The sequence below is a fragment of the Lactuca virosa genome, chromosome 2 (genome assembly GCF_052849685.1).
Source record: "Lactuca virosa cultivar CGN04683 chromosome 2, Lactuca_virosa_CGN04683_v6, whole genome shotgun sequence".
Taxonomy (NCBI): domain Eukaryota; kingdom Viridiplantae; phylum Streptophyta; class Magnoliopsida; order Asterales; family Asteraceae; genus Lactuca; species Lactuca virosa.
Genome location: NC_136427.1, coordinates 203483508 through 203505923, shown reverse-complemented (window position 1 = coordinate 203505923; position 22416 = coordinate 203483508). Strand labels below are relative to the sequence as shown.

The following is a 22416-nucleotide window of genomic DNA, read 5'->3' as shown; positions in this document are numbered from 1 at the left end:
CTCCAATGTCTATTTTGTAAGTAGAATGTCGAATACTAGAAGTCACCATTCGTTAGATGATCTCCCATTAGAGATTTTGAGTCGGATATTTGTAGTATTAGGGTCAGAATCTACGAAAGACATAGTCTCTGCAAGACTTTGGTAATTCTCAATAAACATCAACTAATGAATGTATATTTGATGAAATACAACTTTATTTATTTGTTATTTACTGTGTATTTAAATTTTTGAAGTTCAAAAAAGATGTATGAAGCGGGGGGTGATCCTCAAGTGTTCAGAATAGCATGCATTGACATGATTGAAGGAATGGGTCCCAGAAATCAGAATGCTGATTCATTTATACGCACATGTGCATTGCATAATAACATTAAAGCCATGTTCAGACAAGGAATTGTATGTGTATTTTCATTAATTATATGTAATTTATACCATTTATTAATGTTTTGTGTCATGGATGTGATATATTGATATTGTTATTCTGTCAACAGGATGCGTGCTTTTATTATGGCAATTTTGATTGGGATTGTCTTTGTTGAGACAAGTAGTAAATGAAGATCATCTGAGGCAATTTATTTGCTTGGAATGATCTACATTTCAAGAGGGCCTCATCAATGTGATGAAGGTATGTATATATGGTATATATGTAAATTAAATTATGTATATAGTTAATTAAGGCATGTTTGTAGTTTGGGGTTAGTATTTAGTTGTGTTGTGTTGTATATTATTTACTGTTGTATTGAAAAGGATACATTGGATTAATTGATGGATATGTTAATGTGTAGGTTTACAATTAAGTGTTGCCTATTTTGGTTGGGTAGTTCCGGATGATGAGGAGTACACGAGTGTTGTACATAGTGCCAAAGAGTTGTTGCGGGCTGTTGATGTTGTTCATAGACTTACAACGAATAACATCACATTCCAATATGAAGACCCACGTCATTCTGTTAAAGGTGCATTTGCAATAGGCCAAGAAGAGGATGAGGGTCGACAAAGATATTGAACAGTTTTTCGTTGGTATGTAGAGTATGGTAGGTTTTGCATATTTCTTAAAAATATTAATGGTTGATAATAGCTAGATTGGACATTGAATATTAGTGCTCTTATTGTATTGTATATGAAGTTGTATAGTACTACTATAATTTTATTTTGGTTTTATGTTTAAATCATTATGTTAAAATGGCATTTTAGACATTTTTGCTTGCTATGTTGCTTGAGTAGGATGAAGTATACGTAAAACCCATGTTATTTTTGTGATGAAGTATAGTTAATGTAATTAAAAATAAGTTTGTAATGAATTCGTTATTAAGGAAAATAATCTACATAGATTATATACTTTAACATGCCCGGTGAATGTAATTAAAAATAAGTTTGTAATGAATTTGTTGTTAATTATTCATTATATACTATGTTTTCAAGAAACTATACACAACTTGATTAGCACAACTGGCTTAACCGCGCCCTTTTCTAGCATAAGGTTAAGTTCGAGTCCGCTTGCCAGCAATATCAACTTTATAATTCATTTTTTCATTTTTTAGCCATTAGTTTATGACACATATTACCAATTCAAAAACATTTCATTCAAACCATATCTTACAAATTCCATTGATCAAAATAATAATTCATCCATAGTATAAGAAGATTAATTAAGCATACAACATCCCAACAAATGCCGTCACAAATTAGCTACGCGTTCTGTTCCATAGAAAAACAAGCAAACAAAATCATATTTCATAGCTGAATTCCTGTGACATCCCCAATTTCACGGCCATAAAAGACTGATTTAATTTATGCTTTTAAAATAAAATCAGAGCAATCCTTTGATTAAAAGAGTTGCGGAATTTGTTCCCAAAACAAAATATGATAAAAGTTTATCAAAGCATTTCTTAAAGAAATGAATTTTCATTATATTATAAAACCTCGGGATGTCATGTTCCGATACAGACCAAAAGCATAAACTGTACCATAAAGGCCTTACAACATTTATTTATATCTATTGGCCTATAATCCAAAATCCCTCGTTATCGTCCAACTATGCTCTCGTTCCACTACCTGTAATACAGAAAAATTGAGTGGGTCAGGCTTGGAAGCCTGGTGAGCATATAGGGTTTTAATCCACAATAAATAAATTTATTATATTTAATCATCAAACAATCAACCCAATTACCCATCCCATTATCTTCTTTAATCTTAAGGATCTACCCTAAGAATCATCTATCCTTCATTCCTAAGGATTGACCTAACGAATAGGCACGAAGTCCATCGCTGCCTGAGGTTTATACAACAAGCACTAAATCCATAGCTGCCAAGGTACTAAGTCCATAGCTACCAATGTTCATCTATATGGTACTAAATCCATAGCTACCAACGTACATATATACGACACTAAATCCATAGCTGCCAGGGTTCTTAAATTACAACTGGTGAACGCTTAAATCAAAATACTTGGTAAATACTCCGTTTGAAAATACTTAATGAACACCTAGTTCAAACAATGTGATAATAATGTATATCTCAATCCTACAAAACCACTATTATTATTAACACATATATATCATATTTCTAAAACAATCTATCCCATCCCGTCGATCCCCACATACTGACCCTATACAATGATCTTACAAGATCTAGCCTAAGGAATCGATATGAACAAGAAACTGACGAAGTTGCTTCAGAAATTCCCTGGCAGCAAACGAGGATCAATAAAGACATCAAATGAGGGGAATGAAATAAGATTCACCACGAACCTTCGTTCGTAAAAGAAAGAAACACAAGACAATTAAGTCAGGGGTAGTTATCTAGATAACAATGCCTAGCCGTGGTCCGGATATCGTGAGGTATTTTACCCCTAGACTCACCCTATCCAGCATCGAACTTTGCCTAGCAGTGGTCTGAATATCGTGAGGTATTTTACCCCCAGACTCACCCTATCCAGAAATATAACACCAGACATACCTAGTAGTGGTCTATTACCGATACACTTTATTAGGCAGTCTACGAAGTTCCCTTAATTACTTCGTGAAAGGAAACACTGACATATTAAGCTCGTCCGATCACTTCATAAAAGAAACGCTGACTCCAAAGCTCTTTCAAAATAAAAAGTATGGGGAAATACTAATAGAGTACTCCCGTACGCTCCCGTAACCGACACACAATAGTGTCAAAAAGACTTTGTACATGATAGTACTTCTGGCACATTATAGTACTCTGGTATGCGTAGGACTCGTATCCGAGAACATAATAGTACCCCGACACAAGCAGCACCTAAGACACAGAGCTTTGAAAGGGACTTCGTACATAAAATGTACTTTTGTACATAGGACGTAGTCCACCGATCATCAATCTCACCACACACGTACTCTTAATAAGAGGCTACCTAATGTCCAAACTTAATTGAACTAAACATCCCTTTTTAAGTCTTAACCCATCACTAGGCAAACCTACAATGCTTATAATCAATTATCGATACTATCTCCGTTTAGGCAAAGCTAACTAGTGTATACTTAACACAAAGTTTTAAGTAATAATATCATATATACACATCTTAACACATATTGGACCATAACTGGTTCGCACGTTGTATATCATCAAATATATATCTAACACATATTTCGAGCAATGACAAATATTTCACACACATATATATTTAATACTTTAATCAATACTTGTATTAAAATCATGTTCATGAAAGAGACTATGCATATGATACCTTATCGGATGAACACATAGTTCAAAAATACATAATCCGTACACCCGGATCTAAAATTTACCTCCTTACCTAATCCATATTCCCGAATCGCGTATGTCTGATCCATTTTAATAAACAAACAATATATATACACATAGCACGTATTTTATAAAATACTTCATATCTATGTGTAAGATGAAAGTGACTATACACTCACTTGATTAGACGATGCTCGGACAGCACTACGGCTCTTCAAGTACTATTCTTTTGATGTAACCGGGATATCTTCACACACCGGGCTTCTCGCGGCCAGAGCTTCGGCTTGAAACTCTTTTCTTCTCGGGATCTTCGGAGTGTCGGGACTCGCTTCGGGTATCGGGGATGATACCGAGACTTCGGGGGGTTAAAAGATGGCTAGAGAGGGTATAGAGAGTGAGAGAATGAGTGAAGTAGCAACCAAATCCGACTGCCCTCGACTTCTATTTATAGGGTTGGATTTTCGATATTCACATCGTGAACAACAAGTTCACGTCGTGACTTCAGTCGTCATCAGGTGCGTCATCGCAACTTGGATCTGTCAGTAGGGGTGAGCAGTGGAATAGGGTACCCGCTTTCGGAACCGGAACCGCCTCAAAACCGCCGGTTCCGGAACCTGAACCGCCTTAAGCGGTTCCGGTTCCAGTTCCTAAAGTTTTGGAACCGCCATAAGCGGTTCCGGTTCCGGTTCTTAGGTTTTTGGAACCGCTATCCGCTGGATACCCGCCGGAACCGGTTATATATATATATATATATATATATATATATATATATATATATATATATATATATATATATATATATATATATATATAACATACACTAGCAAACAGAACAGTTAAATATATTAATACACAAATAGCATATAGCAATTTTGTTAACTGTGCAAATAAAAAGAGGGTAATGGGCTTATTGGCGTGTAAGGTGTGTGCATTATGCATCATGTTATGTTACTTGTTTCCAACTTTCCGTGGACTTTTATTTATGGATATAGTTATTGGGGAAATGGCAAGATATTAATTTGATTTAAGAAAGCATGAATTACAAATATTTAAATCAACGTTAATGTCTATTTAGTGGTTGTTAACATCAGCTTTGAGTTTCAGTAATATTTGTTTAAGTTAATGTATATGGGTTAATCTTATTGTTGTTACAGTGATAAAAAGATACGTATTGATTATAAGAAACTATCCCACATCATATGATGTATTAAAAATTGAATTTATGCTATGCTTATATAAAGGAAATCATGGAGGATGCAGGAGTCAAAGTGGCTTATGTTTTTTTGCGGTATCCTATTGGCACTCCATGAAAAATTATATTATAGTTCTAAAATTTTAAGTACATTTTTTTTTTATAAAAAAATGGGATTTATAAGCTAATCTGGTTTATTATATCTTAATTTAGTTTGAAATATTATCACAAGCGGGTACCCGGAACCGGAACCGGTTCCGGCGGTTCCGTGAGCGGTTCCAAAATGTTAAGAACCGATATAACCGGTTCCGGTTCCGGATCTAGTATATTTGGCCGGGTATCCGCCTATGCTCACCCCTATCTGTCAGGCTCCAGGAGACGTCATCTCCGAGTTCACGCCGTGAACCCTATGTTCACGTCGTGAGCTCTGACACAGTGTCGGGGTTCGTGCCCCGAACTTCAGAAATTCATATCTTTCGCATACGAGCTCCGTTTTTGACGTTCTTTATATCCACGCGTAGGTGGGATTATGCTCTACAACTCTCGTTTAGACTCCGTCGACTAATTTTGACTTTATTTTTATTATATTATTTTTAGTAGGCCGGGACAGGAAAACTCTGTTAGAAATTCATAACTTCTTCATCTGAAGTCCGTTTTCGTCTGTCTTTTTACCGTTGGACTACTATCGACGAGATCTTCGATTCTCGTTTAGATTGTTTCGGCTAAAGATCACTCTATCTCAATTTCGAGATTTGGGATGCATACCGCTAAGCTGAAACTTAGAAAAATCATAACTTCCTCATACGAAGTTAGATTTGGGCGTTCTCTTTATGCACGCTCTCGGTTTAACGTATTCTACGACTTTCGTTTAGATCGCCAAAGCCAAATATCGCTCTATCGTAAATTCACTATTTACGTCGCGCTGTGTCGTGCCGGTTCTGTCGCGAAACTTCGACAGGTCATAACTTCTTTGTTATAACTCGGATTTCGGCATTCTTTATATATTCGGAATCCTTGTAACATATACTACAAGTTTTATTAAGACTATTCATTCTTATTACTTTAAAACGAGTTCCAATGGTTGACCTAGACTATTATATCATCATTAATGCATAGCCCAGAAACACGGGCGTTACAATTCTCTCCTCCTTAGAATGATTCCGTCCCCGGAATCATACATCAGCAAACAAATGAGGATAGCGACTCATCATGTCATTCCCCGTTTTCCCCATGTGAGATTTGGCCCATTCGTGTGTTTCCATTGCACAAGCACTAAATCGATCATTTTGCGTCGCAACTTCTTAGTCTTACGGTCAACGATTTCCTCTGGTTCTTCAATTAGTCTCTTGCTTTCATCCAACCTTAATTCAAAAATTGGAATTATGTCGGGAACTTCTCCCGTGAACTTCCTCAAATAACACATGTTGAAAGTGTTATGAATATCATCTAGTTCTTCTGGTAGTCCTAGCTTGTAAGCTTGGTTCCCAATTCTCTAAAGAACTTTAAACGGTCCAATAAACCTTGGACTCAACTTTCCCCGAACCACGTAACATACTCATCTTAATCGGACTCGATGCGATATGACCTATAGGGTCGGAATATCAATCATCTTCTTAGTCATTACCGAAACGATGGTAACGACATACGTGAATAAAAACGGAATCAATTACTAGCTTCTTGGCAACCTTGTGCCTTTCCTTGATCCAAGTGTGAGTCCAGTGCTTCCAGTAGTATAGATCTCTACTACTATTCACACCTACTCATACTCGTCCCAAGTATTGTCTCGCAATCCCCAAGTCCTAAAATCACAAAACAATTTAACACATACGAATGTGCCCAAATAATCATAAAAATTTTCCTAGACTCTACTAGGACTTCTTCCATGCGTATCTTCAATAATCAATTCTACTTCAACTCGGTTGGTGATGGAAATTCCAGACGATGAGACAACTTCAAGAATTACACCAATCGTTCCATCATCCTGTCACTCGAAGGTGTACTTCAGATGTACCGTACTCCTCTAAACATTTCGTTATTTTATCAGTCATATTCTAAAGGCAAGATATCACTCTTACGATATCTTTTGATAGGTGTCATTCACTATCATAAGCCTTTCATTTCCTCTATTTACTCAATTCTCTACGAGTCTTCACCATGACGTTTTGTACACCCAAGCAGCCGTTCAGTGTACTTAGGCGAGAATTTTAAGATATGAAAGCTTTATTTACGATAGACGTATAAATCTCCTTATCACTCCGTAATGTTTACATTCTTGTTCTAATATCGTAGTCATACGCTTAGAATCCTAAACACGTAAGGTTTCCAGATCCGGTCGACAACAAACCATAGATCCAAACAAATAATAGCATATATGGTAAACATATAGCATTTTGCACATCAAAGCATTTTAGGCATCTTTCCTAAAATAAACTAGTGCTCATGTCTAAAATATGGTAGACACTCATCTCACAATCATCACTTAGCATGCTAAGTTTAAGTCTAGAAATCCTACAAATTCCTAGTTCACTTAAACTAATGCTCTGATACCAACTGTGGCATCCCCAATTTCACGGCCAGAAAAGACCGATCTAATTTATGCTTTTAAAATAAAATCAGAGTAATCCTTTGATTAAAAGAGTTGCGGAATTTGTTCCCAAAACAAAATATGATAAAAGTTTATCAAAGCATTTCTTAAAGAAATGAATTTTCATTATATTATAAAACCTCGGGATGTCATGGTCCGATATAGACCAAAAGCATAAACTGTACCATAAAGGCCTTACAACATTTATTTATATCTATTGACCTATAATCCAAAATCCCTCGTCATCGTCCAACTATGCTCTTGTTCCACTACCTGTAATACAGAAAAACTGAGTGGGTCAGGCTTGGAAGCCTGGTGAGCATATAGGGTTTTCAACCCACAATAAATAAATTTATTATATTTAATCATCAAACAATCAACCCAATTACCCATCCCCATTATCTTCTTTAATCTGAAGGATCTACCCTAAGAATCATCTATCCTTCATTCCTAAGGATTGACCTAACGAATAGGCACGAAGTCCATCGCTGCCTGAGGTTTATACAACAAGCACTAAATCCATAGCTGCCAAGGTACTAAGTCTATAGCTACCAATGTTCATCTATATGGTACTAAATCCATAGCTACCAACGAACATATATAAGACACTAAATCCATAGCTTCCAGGGTTCTTAAATTACAACTGGTGAACGCTTAAATCAAAATACTTGGTAAATACTCTGTTTGAAAATACTTAATGAACACCTAGTTCAAACAATGTGATAATAATGTATATCTCAATCCTGCAAAACCACTATTATTATTAACACACACACACACACATACACACACACACACACACACACACACACACACACATATATATATATATATATATATATATATATATATATATATATATATATATATATATATATATCATATTTTTAAAACAATCTGTCCCATCCCGTCGATCCCCACATACTGACCCTATACAATGATCTTACGAGATCTAGCCTAAGGAATCGATATGAACAACAAACTGACGAAGCTGCTTCGGAAATTCCCTGGCAGCAAACGAGGATCAATAAACACATCAAATGAGGGGAATGAAATAAGTTTCACCACAAGACAATTATCTTCACACACCGGGCTTCTCGCCGGCAGAGCTTCGGCTTGAAACTCTTTTCTTCTCGGGATCTTCGAGCGTCGGGACGCGCTTCGGGTATCGGGGATGATATCGGGACTTCAGGGGGTTAAAAGATGGCTAGAGAGGGTATAGAGAGTGAGAGAATGAGTGAAGTAGCAACAAAATCCGGCTGCCCTCGACTTCTATTTATAGGGCTGGATTTTCGATATTCACGTTGTGAACAACAAGTTCACGTCGTGACTTCAGTCGTCATCAGGTGCGTCATCGCAACTTGGGTCTGTCAGGCTCCAGGAGACGTCATCTCTGAGTTCACGTCGTGAACCCTATGTTCACGTCGTGAGCTCTGACACAGTGTAGGGGTTCGTGCCCCAAACTTCAGAAATTCATATCTTTCGCATACGAGCTCCGTTTTCGACGTTCTTTATACCCACGCGTAGGTGAGATTATGCTCTACAACTCTCGTATAGACTTCGTCGGCTAATTTTGAATTTATTTTTATTATATTATTTTTAGTAGGCCGGGACATGAAAACTCCGTTAGAAATTCATAACTTCTTCATCTGACGTCCGTTTTCGTTTGTCTTTTTACCGTTGGACTACTATCGATGAGATCTTCGATTCTCGTTTAGATTGTTTCGGCTAAAGATCACTCGATCTCAATTTTGAGATTTGGGCTACATAACGTTAAGCTGAAACTTAGAAAAATCATAACTTCCTCATACGAAGTCAGATTTGGGCGTTCTCTTTATGAACGCTCTCAGTTTAACGTATTCTACGACTTTCGTTTAGATCGCTAAAGCCAAATATCGTTCTATCGTAAATTCACTATTTATGTCGCGCTGTGTCATGCCGGTTCTGTCGCGAAACTTCAACAGGTCATAACTTCTTCGTTATAACTCGGATTCATTCTTTATATATTCGGAATACTTGTAACATATACTACAACTTTTATTAAGACTATTCATTCTTATTACTTCAAAACGAGTTCCAATGGTTGACCTAGACTATTATATCGTCATTAATGCATAGCCTAGAAACACGGGCGTTACAATTCCCTAGCAAATACCTACGAATGGTACTTCCATAGCAATTAAACTATGGAATTGGTTTCAGTTACAAACTTCGTTGCATAGTAACCACGATAATGAATTCCATAGCAATAGTACAACGGAAAGTGATTTCGTAACAAATGTCGTTGGAAAATTGCTACAAATTTTTTTCCATAGAACTATCGGTAGGATAATACCAACGAATATGGAGTTGGTAGCATTTTCCCTAGCAAGTCCCATTCTCACTACCATAAATAAAATCCGTAGACAATGTGGTAGCAAGATTGCTATGGAACGACATTTCATAGCATGATCCATTGCAGATTAACAACGAAAATACGTTCCATAGCGACCTTCCCTAGCAAAATCGCATTTTTCTTGTAGTGGTTATATTTTGAGTTTGGGCTCATTTTGGGTATGCAAAGCTACCAAGTTAATGACTTTATGGATTAAGATGTTGCATATGACTCAGATCTGTGATTGGAACCCTTTGACTTAAGTAATTTAGAGCTTAACGGAGAAAGAGCTTAATGGGTGAGTACGTTGGGTGTACAAGCTCGTACGCGCAGCGTACAAGCCATGCAGCCTGTACGCTTAGCGTACAGTTGAGTACACCCGTGCTTTTGGGTCTCAGTTGGGCTATTTCATTGGACATTGCTGTTTTGGGCCTTAATTAGCCATCTGAAATCGAGCCTTTAGACTGAGTAAGTTTATTGGACCTAGGGGGTAAGGCCCATATTGAGGGTTTGAGCCTAATTTGGAAAATTAGGCCATAAATGGGCCTTGAAGGAACGAGTGGTTTTGGGTCTTGGTTTTGGATCATACTAGGTCAGGGGTAAAATGGTCATTTTACCCCAAGAATGAATCATTGAATATGGAATGGAACCCAAGTCTTTATTGGTGTTATTTTGTACTGTTAGCTTGGGGAGTCGTCAGGGAAGCAACTAGGGATTTATTTCAGTGAGACTCAGCATTCGAGGTGAGTCTCCTCATTGGGTTTAGCGGGTCTAAGGCACCAAGGCCGACCCTCGATTGTTAATGTTATTATACTTGTTGTCTGTGTGATACTTGTATGTGCTTGTATATGTATGTTTATTGGGCGGGGACCGTTATCGAGTGTGGGCGGGACCCGTATCTCATTATTCAAGTGTGAGCGGGGCTCGTATCTCATTGGGCGGGGCCCATTATTCGAGTGTGGGTGGGGCCCGTTATATGATATGTATGGTATGCAGTATTTTGGGAACTCACTAAGCTTTGTGCTTACGGTTTTTAGTTTATGTTTCAGGTACTTTCGATTCAAAGGGGAAGAGCTCGGGTTGACTGCATCGCACACACCATATGGATTCTGTTTATGGGACATACTCTGATTTTTATGATGTTTGACATACTTATTTTATTGGGTTGTATGAACTATATTTTGGAATGCTATTTTTACTTAAATCAAAAATGAAATTTTTGGGTCATAATTTTGGATGTTTCAACAACAATGACAGAGAAACAAGAGAAACATAATCAGCCGAAAACTTATGAACTCACAAGAAATAAAGTGTAATGCACGTTACATACACCGGGGCACAACCACTTGATCAAACATGGATGAAACCCGTATGATATCCATCATCCGACTTGACTTTAACCCGTGTGTCTTTGTAGGTTTGAAGGAAACGAGCCACAATCCTCACACTTTCAATAAATATACTTCCAATCCTTACAAATTAATAACCTGCACAAATAATACCAAATACCAACAAACACACCAACAAATATCATTTTATGACATCTTGAATAACAACCTACTTTCGACACTTGGATTATATATGAAGAGAGCATAAAGATTGTGAGAAATAGTGGCGACACTATTAGCAGTGATAATTGGTAGGTTTAGTGGCGATATTAAAAATCCTGGGGGAAAATATCGCCTTTTTTCATTTTAGAGGTGACACCAACAACGACGACAAAAGCATTAGTGGCAACACTGCTGGATGTCGCCGCTATTCGTGTGGCCCATGTTTCCCAAATTTCTTGTAGTGGAAAGCTTCTGAAAAATGAATATCAAATAGAATATATATATATATATATATATATATATATATATATATATATATATATATATATATATATATATATATATATATATATATTCAAATGTTTCTAACAACTGTTTAGTTCCTGATTGCACAAATCAGAAATTTGCAAATAGAATAATTAATTAAATCAAAAGGATATTTTTGGTTTTTTTGCACTTGCAATTAATGAGATCATTTAATTAAATCCCCGCAATTAAGGAAACAAATTAAATATGTTGACCTTGTAGGGTTTTGAGCATTCTAACACTCCTAAGTGTATATGCAACCCTAGAAAACCTTGGATCTATGTTTGTCTAAAATACATGCAAAATACTTTTTCCAATGTTCATAATCCTATCAAGCATACATGGGGAACATTAATCATAAAAGATGGCTAGGATTACATACCTTGTAGTTGTTTTGATTCCTTGAAAACCTTGAGAGCCTAGCACCCTAAGTGTGATGCCTCAAATGTTTCACACAACACAAAATGCTCTTGGAATAAACTTTGAGAGAATTGTCTAACACTTGAAATCGGCCTTGCCCTCTTGTCTCACTAGTGTAGCCGATTTTGGTTGCTCTAGGTATGCTTATATAGTATGTTGCATTAGGGTTACACCATGTAAACCCTAATGTAACATGGCTCTTCATTTCCATAACTCATGGGTTTGTAACTCCCATGGAGCATCCATGGAGCATCCTATGGACCTTAGCCCATCTTGATAATCCGTGGAGCATCTAGCCCGCTATACAAGTTATGGATGATTTACATAATCAACCCATATATTTAATTAGTCTCTTTTTGATCACTTAATTAATTCTAGATTAATTCTTGATCAATACTAATTAAATAATATTATTAATATATTAGAACTTATAATATATTAATAAACCACAAGTGTTATTTCTCTCATTTAGTCTATCCAAATGCATGATGCCATGCAACCCAAATGGACCATGCCGGGTCGGGTCAAGTACATACCAGAAATAGTTATGGACTTAGACACCTTATCCAACAGACCTAATCTCTCTCTTTTATAACCATTGACATCAATTTATCCATTCTTCGTCTCAACACCGTCGGCCTTAACTTTACTCCTCCGAGCAACCCTCCTTCACTCTCGTTCCTGTTATCGTATAGCTGCCAACCTAACTGGTCGTGAAATATAGTCCAACACTTCCTAAAACACTTTTCTAGATGGCTTTCTTGATGTCAAATCTTCGATTTTTGGAGGAGTTTTTCTTAGATGGTTATAATCAAGTTCACAATCCGAAGTTTAGATTCATGAGGTTCCTTATTTTCTTCTTCTTCGACTTCATATATTTCTATTTTATCCTTTTTTACTTCACATATTTTTGCGATCCAAGTAAATCTTGTTATTTCTAATCTGCTTGATATGATTCTATCGTGGCCTCCATGTGTTCGATAAAATGCGTCAATGAAAAAATAGTTAATAATCTTTAATTTTTTAACTTCACTTTGTTCCTTGCTCTTTTCAGAACTATATAACTTAATTAAGATTAGGTTGGTTGCCCTTTTCATAACAACATGTTGATGCTAGTTGATTTGGATTAAGTTTGGAATTGCATTTGGTTTCTTCAATCTCATTTCACCCTCTTTTATTATTGGTACTAAATTAGATTAGACAGATTTTGCATTTCTTGTTCCTATACGCTTCAATATAGTTTGATTGAGTTTTGGCAAAGTGGATTTTGCTTGCAAATTTCTATGGATTTTGCATATTTGTGTTGTTTACTATTTTACTGGAACAAGTAAATAGTGGTACGCATTCTGTCAGAATTACTAAAATGATGGTTAGAATCTAGTCATGTTGTATGCATTCTGTTAGAATTACTAAAGTTTGTTTTATTATTTATCATATGAAAACATTCTTACAAAATGTTTTGCTTACATATTTCGATTTCATGGCAATTATTTTCATATAATGCGTGAAAGGATCATGATGATCAATGACTGTTTTTATTATCTATTACAATTTGTTAGATTTTATAGTTTCTACTATATTCTGTCAGAATTTATAGTTTTATTCTATTAGAATGCACTGATTTTTTTTAAAATTTTAAAATTGATTATGTTTTATTCAAGGTTGTAAAAATCGTTCGGCGGTAACTCGGCGGTCGACTGGCGATAAACGATTAATCGGACTAGGCGGGGATTAATCGGAGATTAATCGGGGACCCTAAATTATTAATAAAATTATTTAAAAAATTAATATTTCCTAAAAACTGAAGTATTTGAAAATTTAAAAATTTAAAATTTTGTAATTTTGAAAATTTTAGTATAATATTTTAAAATTTGAAAACTTAAAAATTTGAGAATTTAAAATTTTGGTCTAATATTTGAAAAATAAAAATTTTGAATTTTTTAAATATTTCCCGCCTATGACCGCCGAGACCGCCAAGGACCGCCAAGCCCGACTTTGACCGATTTTGACCAATTTCCGCCAAGTACCCTAATCGTAATCGGTTCAAGGCCGCCAAACGATTAATCGGCCGCCAAGACCGATTTCTGCAACACTGGTTTTATTTGTGAATTTAGGTTTTCAAGAGACTGCCATTGATGTGGGAAAAAAACATGGAGAACAAGAGTATATTCTACCAGAATGTATTCTACCACAATGTATAATGTGTTTCTTAACAATAATATTCTTTTAGAATGGATTAGTGTTTTTGTTAGATTTTGATGTTTTTTTGAAACCATTTTTAGTTTTAATATTTAGGATTAAAAGTAATTCTCAAAATATTATTAGTCATATTTTTTTCAGAATAAATATAATATTTATAGTCTTTTTTTTCGAATTAATGTAATTAGTGATTCTTAAATAATAAAACGCGTATTCTTTAGAAAACGTTGTTATTAATAATATATTGTATAAAATTTAACCATGTTAATTTTTTTAAAAAATATCTTGAATGTAACCAGATTCTGTAAGAATAAAATTGAAAATATCTTTATTGGTTTATAGTTGACTTTCTTTCATTCTGACAGAATAAAATTGGTTATTACTAAAAACTATATTAAAATTAAATTTGAATTAATTAAAAAAATTCAGATTTAAAAAAAATGGAATTAATTATCCCTTAAAATACAATTTTTTTTTTTTAATATAGGTTAATTGACTAAAATACTTTTATGTTGAAAATTTGTGTGATTATATGGTATATGTTACCGTATTGTAATATCATAAACTCTAATATTGACTCTGTTACATCCGTTATCTAGATTTATGTTTACGAGCACACAGTAGTAGATGCTATGAGCATATATGAACCTACTAAACAAAAATAAATTAAAGAAAAAAAAACGCTGAAAGCATCGACAAAAATCACTCAAAATTACAAAAACCGCGGTTGGTACAAAGAAAATCTAGTGAATTACGTACCGGAAGAGATAATTTGTAATTCTTGGGAACTGTAACGGCTTAATTAACCTCACTGAGTCCTTGACCTTTCATTTCCTTCTCTAAAGTTCAATTGCTTTCGATCAACACAGACTATAATAATTCAAGGAAAAAAATCTGTTGCTTTTTATATAATCAAATCTTCTCCTTTATGTGTATTTCTTAGCACCAAGAACCATGGTCGTCTGAGGTATAATCGGATTTCTCATTAAATTGAGCTAGTATCAACTTGTTTCTTGGTTTCTCTTCTCAATTCTTGTTCCTGTATAAGAGGTCCTCACAATCTGATGATCATTACTTCACAGCCAAAGTGTTAAACCACCTTGATTTCAAATATTCTCTTAGTCACTCAACTTTTTTACGTGCTTGTGTATTATTACTAGTTATTATTATTATTTTTTAAAGAATCAAAGAGGAACAAATAAGTGCCAAGGATTATGGTGACGGGCATATATAAGGGTCAAGAATTGATTGATGTGGTGTTTTCTTGGTCTCTGGCTGACGTTCTTAACAGAAATCTGTACAATGGAAAGGTGAGTTCTCATGTCACTTGTTATTAAATATAGACCATTTTAGGGCAATATTTGTTTTTTTACATATTTACAAGAATTAATCCATGCAACATATTTTTTAATCTTACACTTAAATTGATCATCATATGTAGATATGTTATAATAATGCTAAACTTATATTCATCATATCTAGATATGTTATAAAAATGCTAAGTTTATTATGTTTGAATAATGTAGCCACTAGCTAAACACTCTTTCGGTGAAATGCCATACTTTTTCTCCAACTAAGATCAAAAGATGAGTGATTAAGAACTGAGAAGGATTCTGGTAGCCAAACAACATAACATGTTTAGATTTTATATATACAATTGCTAAATGTTGATAATTTGTTACATTAAATGTATAAAAGGAGATATAATATGTAAAATTGTAAATAATGTAATTATCCTGTTTTATGCATTAATAATTAACCCAACTATTGAATGTCACAGATTATTCTAAAACCACCTTAAAACTGTTTTTGTTATTAATTTCTTATTGCTTCTATACTTTTGCCAGCACTGGAACATTCACTATTTTAACAGGTAACAGAGATTCCCAAGACATTTTCATCTGTCTCTGATTATACCAAGTCTTTCTTCTATCCGCTTCTTGAAGAAATACATGCGGACTTGCTGTCAAAGATACTAGAAGTCAACCGTTCTCCTATTGCCAAGATTGTTAGTTTGAAAAACTCCACAGGTTTATTATACACCATTATGCTTAAGAGATATCAAGGATCTTATGTACCTGTGGTTGGAGATCTTATTGCTTTGACTAATGTAAGGCCAAAATCTGTTGATGATCTGAAGAGGCCAAACAACTCTTTCCTCATTGCTTTTGTGCAAGACTGTATGCTTATGGAGAAATCAGAATATCAACTTTTGGTTTTGTCATCAAAACCAATCAATCAACAAGAGGATGAAGATACTTATAGAAGGAAGGATGTAGAATATTATGCTGTTCACCTAACCAGTTTGACAACATATATTGGTATTTCGCAAGCACTTCACTCCAACCTAAATAGTGATACACTGGAGATGATTGAATCTGTGCTGCGAGTTGACTATTCTGTAAGATTAGCAGACATCTTTCATATGCCAAACAAAATTATGCTTCTCTTTGGGAAATAACTTGAACACTCACTTTTTCTAACAGGTTGAAGAAAATTGTGCTGAATGTTCAATTGATACAACTAGAAACATGACTTTATCAAAGATGAGGGAAGCTCTCAAATCATTTCAGCTTAATAGTTCCCAAGAAGCTGCTGTTTTGAGCTGCATTGCTACAAGAGAATGCAGTCACCAAAAAACATTAAGCTTAATATGGGGACCTCCAGGGACTGGAAAGACAAATACTATTGGTTGGTTATTATTTATGTTGCTGAGGATGAAATGCAGAACCCTGAATTGTGCTCCTACGAATATTGCAGTTGTAGGTGTTACCAAAAGAGTTTTGAGCTTGGTGAAGGATTCATTGCCATATGGTACTTATGGTTTAGGAGATATAGTTTTATTTGGTGGAGAAAGAATGAAGATAGACGATTGCAAAGACCTTTCAAATGTATTCTTAGAATTCCGTGTCAAGATTCTTGCTGATAGTTTGAGAGAATGGAAAGATATCAGTGAGTGGATGATTAGTTTCCTCGAGGATCCTCAAAAGAAGTACCACTTTTGCTCAACAGAAAAGCAAAATGTTATGCCTTTTGAGCAGTTTGTGGTGAAGGAGTTCAGCTTCTATGGAAATCGTCTTATATCTTGTATTGAAAGCTTGTACACGCATATGCCCACATCTGTCATTTCGGCTGAGGCAGCTAAACAAATGAATGTACTTATTCATTCTCTTAAAGTTCTTGAAGAACTAATGACACAAACAGTTATTTGTGAAGACTTAAATCGATTATATGATTCCAGCACAGGAGTAATTGTTAGTTTAGATCGTTGTATAATGTCCTGCCTTGAGATACTCATATACCTTCGAAGCACACTTCGTTTTCCAAAATTTGAGAAAGATTATAAAATTGAAAAATTTTGTTTGGCGAATGCCTGTTTGGTATTTTCCACAGCATCGAGCTCCATCAACTTGCGTTATGGCAGGATAAAACCTTTTGAGTTTCTTGTCATTGATGAGGCTGCTCAGCTAAAGGAATGTGAATCTCTTATACCTTTGCAGCTTCGAGGTCTTAAACATGTTATTCTAGTTGGGGATGAAAGACAACTCCCAGCCACAGTTCAAAGCAAGGTTCAACATTGTTATATGATGTGTATATTTACGTGTTAGTGTGTGCTAACATCTTAATAAGTTGTTGCATTGTGTTTATAGATTAGTGAGGAGGCTGGATTCGGAAGGAGCTTATTTGAGAGGCTTGTATCACTAGGGCATAAAAAGCATCTTCTTAATGTTCAATACAGGATGCATCCATCCATAAGCTCCCACTAACATGATGATTTTATCCATTCCAGCATAACATTTATGCTCCCACTAGCTTTGACACGTATTCAGAAATCAGTTAAACTTCTAGAAAACAATACTTATTGACTTCCAAAGTTCATATTTTCTAATACGATATGCTTCGATAAGCCTTTATCTAAGCTTCTCAAACTCATACACCTTTCCTTAGATAGCTCACATGTGTGTCTAAACTAATTCAGAACTTATATTACTAAGTCCCAAAATGTTCAGACTAATCGCCAAATCTCACAATTCGAACTATGAAGAGGGATGCCGTAATCATAATAGAATTCGAGAATGCAATTTACATAATCGCTATCTCCTTAAAATTTCTCTTAGTGAAAGCGTTTCCTCACAATCATTTTCATGAAGGAGAGAAACCTTATGACACTTAGATTTTATGGTGTATGTGTTCCTATCCATGCGAATTTTTCATAACCATAATCATAAGATAATGTTTATGACAAATCCAAACTCTTATGGACAGAACTTGTTCATACTTCATTTCTTACCATCAAGGGTCCCACCATTGCTTCCAAATTATTTAGCAGCTCATCTATGCCAGTCAATGTACTTTCATCGAACAAGGTGCTTGCCTTATGCAGTCTATTGAGAACTCGTAGAATTCATATGCATAGTTGACCAAACTGGAATGGCACAGAAACAAGAATATGTCAACACGATAGGTTACAATCCTCACGTCGCATGCTAGTGTTTAATAGGTTTACTCTCGATTAGTTCTTGAAACTTTTCAAGATCTTTAGACTCCCATTAACCTCTTGACATATTAGATTCTCTTATCAAGAAACATTTCTTGACAAAACACATATTCAAGAGTTAGTGTGTGTCTATATCAAAACAAAACCTACACGTAATTTGGTACTAGTTGGCGTTTGTCTTATTCAAGACATCACAACTTACCAAAATGTGCAAGTATAAGAACATTCCTACTTAAGATTATGTCACTCAAGTCACATTCTTGGAGTATAACTCTAAGACTTGATTTTGGAACGAAGTACGATACATCTTACTGACTTAACCACTACAACAATTCTCGATTCCTCTTCTTAGCCAAACTAGTGCACTAAGGTGTCCTTAGAGGATGAATTGTAATATGGTTCCTATGATTACCAAGACGATCATAAAACACGATACAAAAGTACTCTCCCTTCTTCTTAGATTGGAGAAACCTTTTATCTTTCTGCCTTCATTGATTCTACGTATTCGTTATGCCATTCATTGAAACTTTTCAATGATTCAGAATTACACTTAATCTTGTAAGTATAATCACCTTTACTAGACTTTTAGTAAATCATGACGAATAATGTTATTGTTCTTTGTGGTAGATTTGACTAGTTCACAACATTGTGTACTAGTTATCCTAGTCCTTCACTTGACTCTTTGTCAAGGAATTAGTCTTAATTTTCCAAATATGAAGGTTCTCATTCATCATACAATACAGGTTGTACGATTCCAAGCATCTGTCCAATTGAAACTCGGGTGACAAGAATCTTTCCTTATTTGGTAAATTCTCGACATTACCATAAATAATATAACTAAGAATCATATCCATTTCAACTTTGCTAAAACTAGAAATATACAAATGTCAATTTTTCATACATGCCATTGTAAGGAAATATATAAATAAGACAAAACCAAAATTTATTTTATTTATAAAAGGTGCGGAAAAAACTTGTCCTTACAATGCAATTCAAATGAAAAACTACATGATTACATATTCCTAATCAATCTATCATAACTCTAAAAGTAGCAGCTCAAAAATCCGATCTTCGAATCCATGCGATCGAAATCCATTTCTTCGCGATCAGACTCAGCTCACTTCTTCCTTTAAGCTTCCTTTCTTTTCTTCGATTCTACAAAACATCAAAAATGTAATCTTATCACATAATGTATCAAGAATCAAAAATAGGAACTTATAAAGTTAGTTAATGGATTTTACCTGAAGTAGAGTCATACGTCTTGACTCTCCCATCTCTTAGATCTCTCAGGTAGACAGGGCAACTTCTACTCCAATGCCCCTTCTCTTGGCAATAAAAGCAAATTGACTCTTTTGGAACAGCACACGGAACTACCTCGGACTTTTCCTTTCTCTTATGATCAAACTTTTCGACCATGGCATGTCTTTCGTTGCCATTGCCTATGTCCATGGAGGTTTGGAAGGCAGATCCACCAATCAACTTTGCTTCTCCAGTGCACCAAATCATTGCTGATTCAGCAGCAACAAGCAAATAGGTGAGATCGATGAGGGTCACGTCGTGGTCCATCATATAGTACTCTCTTACGAACTCACTATATGAGTCAGGAAGCGATTGAAGAACCCAGTCAACAGCTAGCTTCTCATAGACAACGACTCCCAACATTCTTAACCTATCAATTTGTGACTTTATCTCTAACACGTGTGCACACACTGACTTTCCTTCTTCATGTTTACTTGCTAAAAGGGATTGAGTGAGCTTGAACTTTTCAAGCCTTTGAACTTGTGGGTTAGGGAGAACAATAGGAGGAGGTGGAGGAAGTGAAGCATGATCTTTTGTTCCTCGATCGAATAATGTAATATCATCTTCATGTGGAAAGCTTGTTCCAAGGGATTTGGGAAGACCATAGTTAGAATCAGACATTTACAAAACAGGAGAAAATTCAAGTCAGTTGATTGAGTCCTTAATAAAACACCCAAACGAGATATTAAGGCTAGGACCCAACACAATACTCTACAACTTGGGAGAGGGATGTCGTAACCCAAATTGCAGAACATTTGAAGGTAAGTGAATGACGATTCACTAATTTTCCACCATGAAAAATGAAAAAGAGATTAAGTTTTAAATGTATTGAAAACTCCTAGATCCTTTGAGATTCATTGAACTTTTCAATGGCATGTTTAAATCTCGATATGCCCCTCGATTTGTGACTGGGATGCCGAGGATCACAAAACAAGGTGTGAATAACCATGCAAATATACATGGTGCCCCTAATGTTACAGTCACCTATTCGATGTGCCGGTTAACCACACACGCTCCACCGAACTATGACAAACATCGAGTTACCCTTCGCTGCCTTTGCTTAGAACCCATTTAGTGTGCCGGTTAACCACACACTCTACACTAACGTCTTAGCAAGGGTACAAAGTGTAATTTCATGGAATTGCATCAAATTCACTTTTGCCTAAAGTAACTAAGATTTCGGAATTTTATAAAACATTTAGTTACTTTATAATTCATTATACTTTTAATGGAAAGGGTTTGCCCTATCCTACCCATTCGGCTAACGACCCTCCACTAGTCAAGAGTGCGGTGGGTAAGAGTGGATACCCAATGGCGGTCATTTTACAGGCCGCTTCCTTAAACACCCCTTATAGACCAGCTTCGTGAATGAGGCCTACTAACGGTAAGACTGGCATTTAAGTTATATATATATATATAATATTAGACTTATAATTTTATATATAGTATAAGGGTGTATTTTACACTTTTAAAATACTATGTGGTCTAATTTTACACTTTTAATTTAATTAAATGTAAACCATATCATTATGGATTTATTAACTCTCTTTTAATTATACACTTAATTAATTTAATAAAACCATAAGGGTACAATTTGAACTTTTCAAAATTAGGGTTTTAGAATTTAACATTTTAAAATTAAACTTTTAATTAAAATTTGAATTCTAAAACTTGAGGGCAAGTTTTGAAACATTTCAAATCATTAGGGTTTTAATCAAATTTAAAATTTCTAAAAATTAAAATCTTTTAATTTGAAATTTTAAATATTAAAACTTTGATTTAATAATTATCCCAAAATTAAACAATTAATTTGAATTATCAAATCTTGAAGGATTATATATTAAAATAACAATTAATTTAACCTAATCCCTTAAATCCCCTAAAATTCGAAAATTGGGATGGGATAATTCAAAATCTTTAATTACCATATTAAACAGTTAAAGGGATAATTACAAGATAATGCATTATCCAAATCCCTAAAATTTAGGAATCTTATCTTGGGGAGGAGGAAATTTCGAAAACCCTAGGGTTGGATAACCCTAAAATTCAAAATCTTGGAGGCTAAGGAAAGCGTTTGGGAAACCCTATCAAAATTTCAAAATCTAGGGTTTTGGAACCCTAATTTCGAAAATCAATCCCTTAGGGCTTATTTGCTATAAACCCTAATATGTCAAAATCATACTTTTGTATAAAATCTAATTGAAAACAAAACCAAGCTCTGATACCACTGATGGGTTTTATACAAACAATCCTATGTGTGCATGCAACCCT

The 22416-nt window shown here is 35.0% G+C and overlaps 1 protein-coding gene across 1 annotated transcript; it reads left to right on the top strand.

Moving 5' to 3' along the window:
• Positions 1-25: 25 nt before the first annotated feature.
• On the top strand, positions 26-18115 carry LOC145158154 (putative ATP-dependent helicase C29A10.10c). The gene is made up of 7 exons (XM_079077084.1): positions 26-141; positions 234-349; positions 783-950; positions 15552-15658; positions 16222-16749; positions 16835-17917; positions 17999-18115. The coding sequence occupies exons 1-7, from the start codon at positions 26-28 to the stop codon at positions 18113-18115; spliced, it is 2235 nt and encodes a 744-aa protein (XP_078933210.1).
• The last annotated feature ends 4301 nt before the right edge of the window (positions 18116-22416 follow it).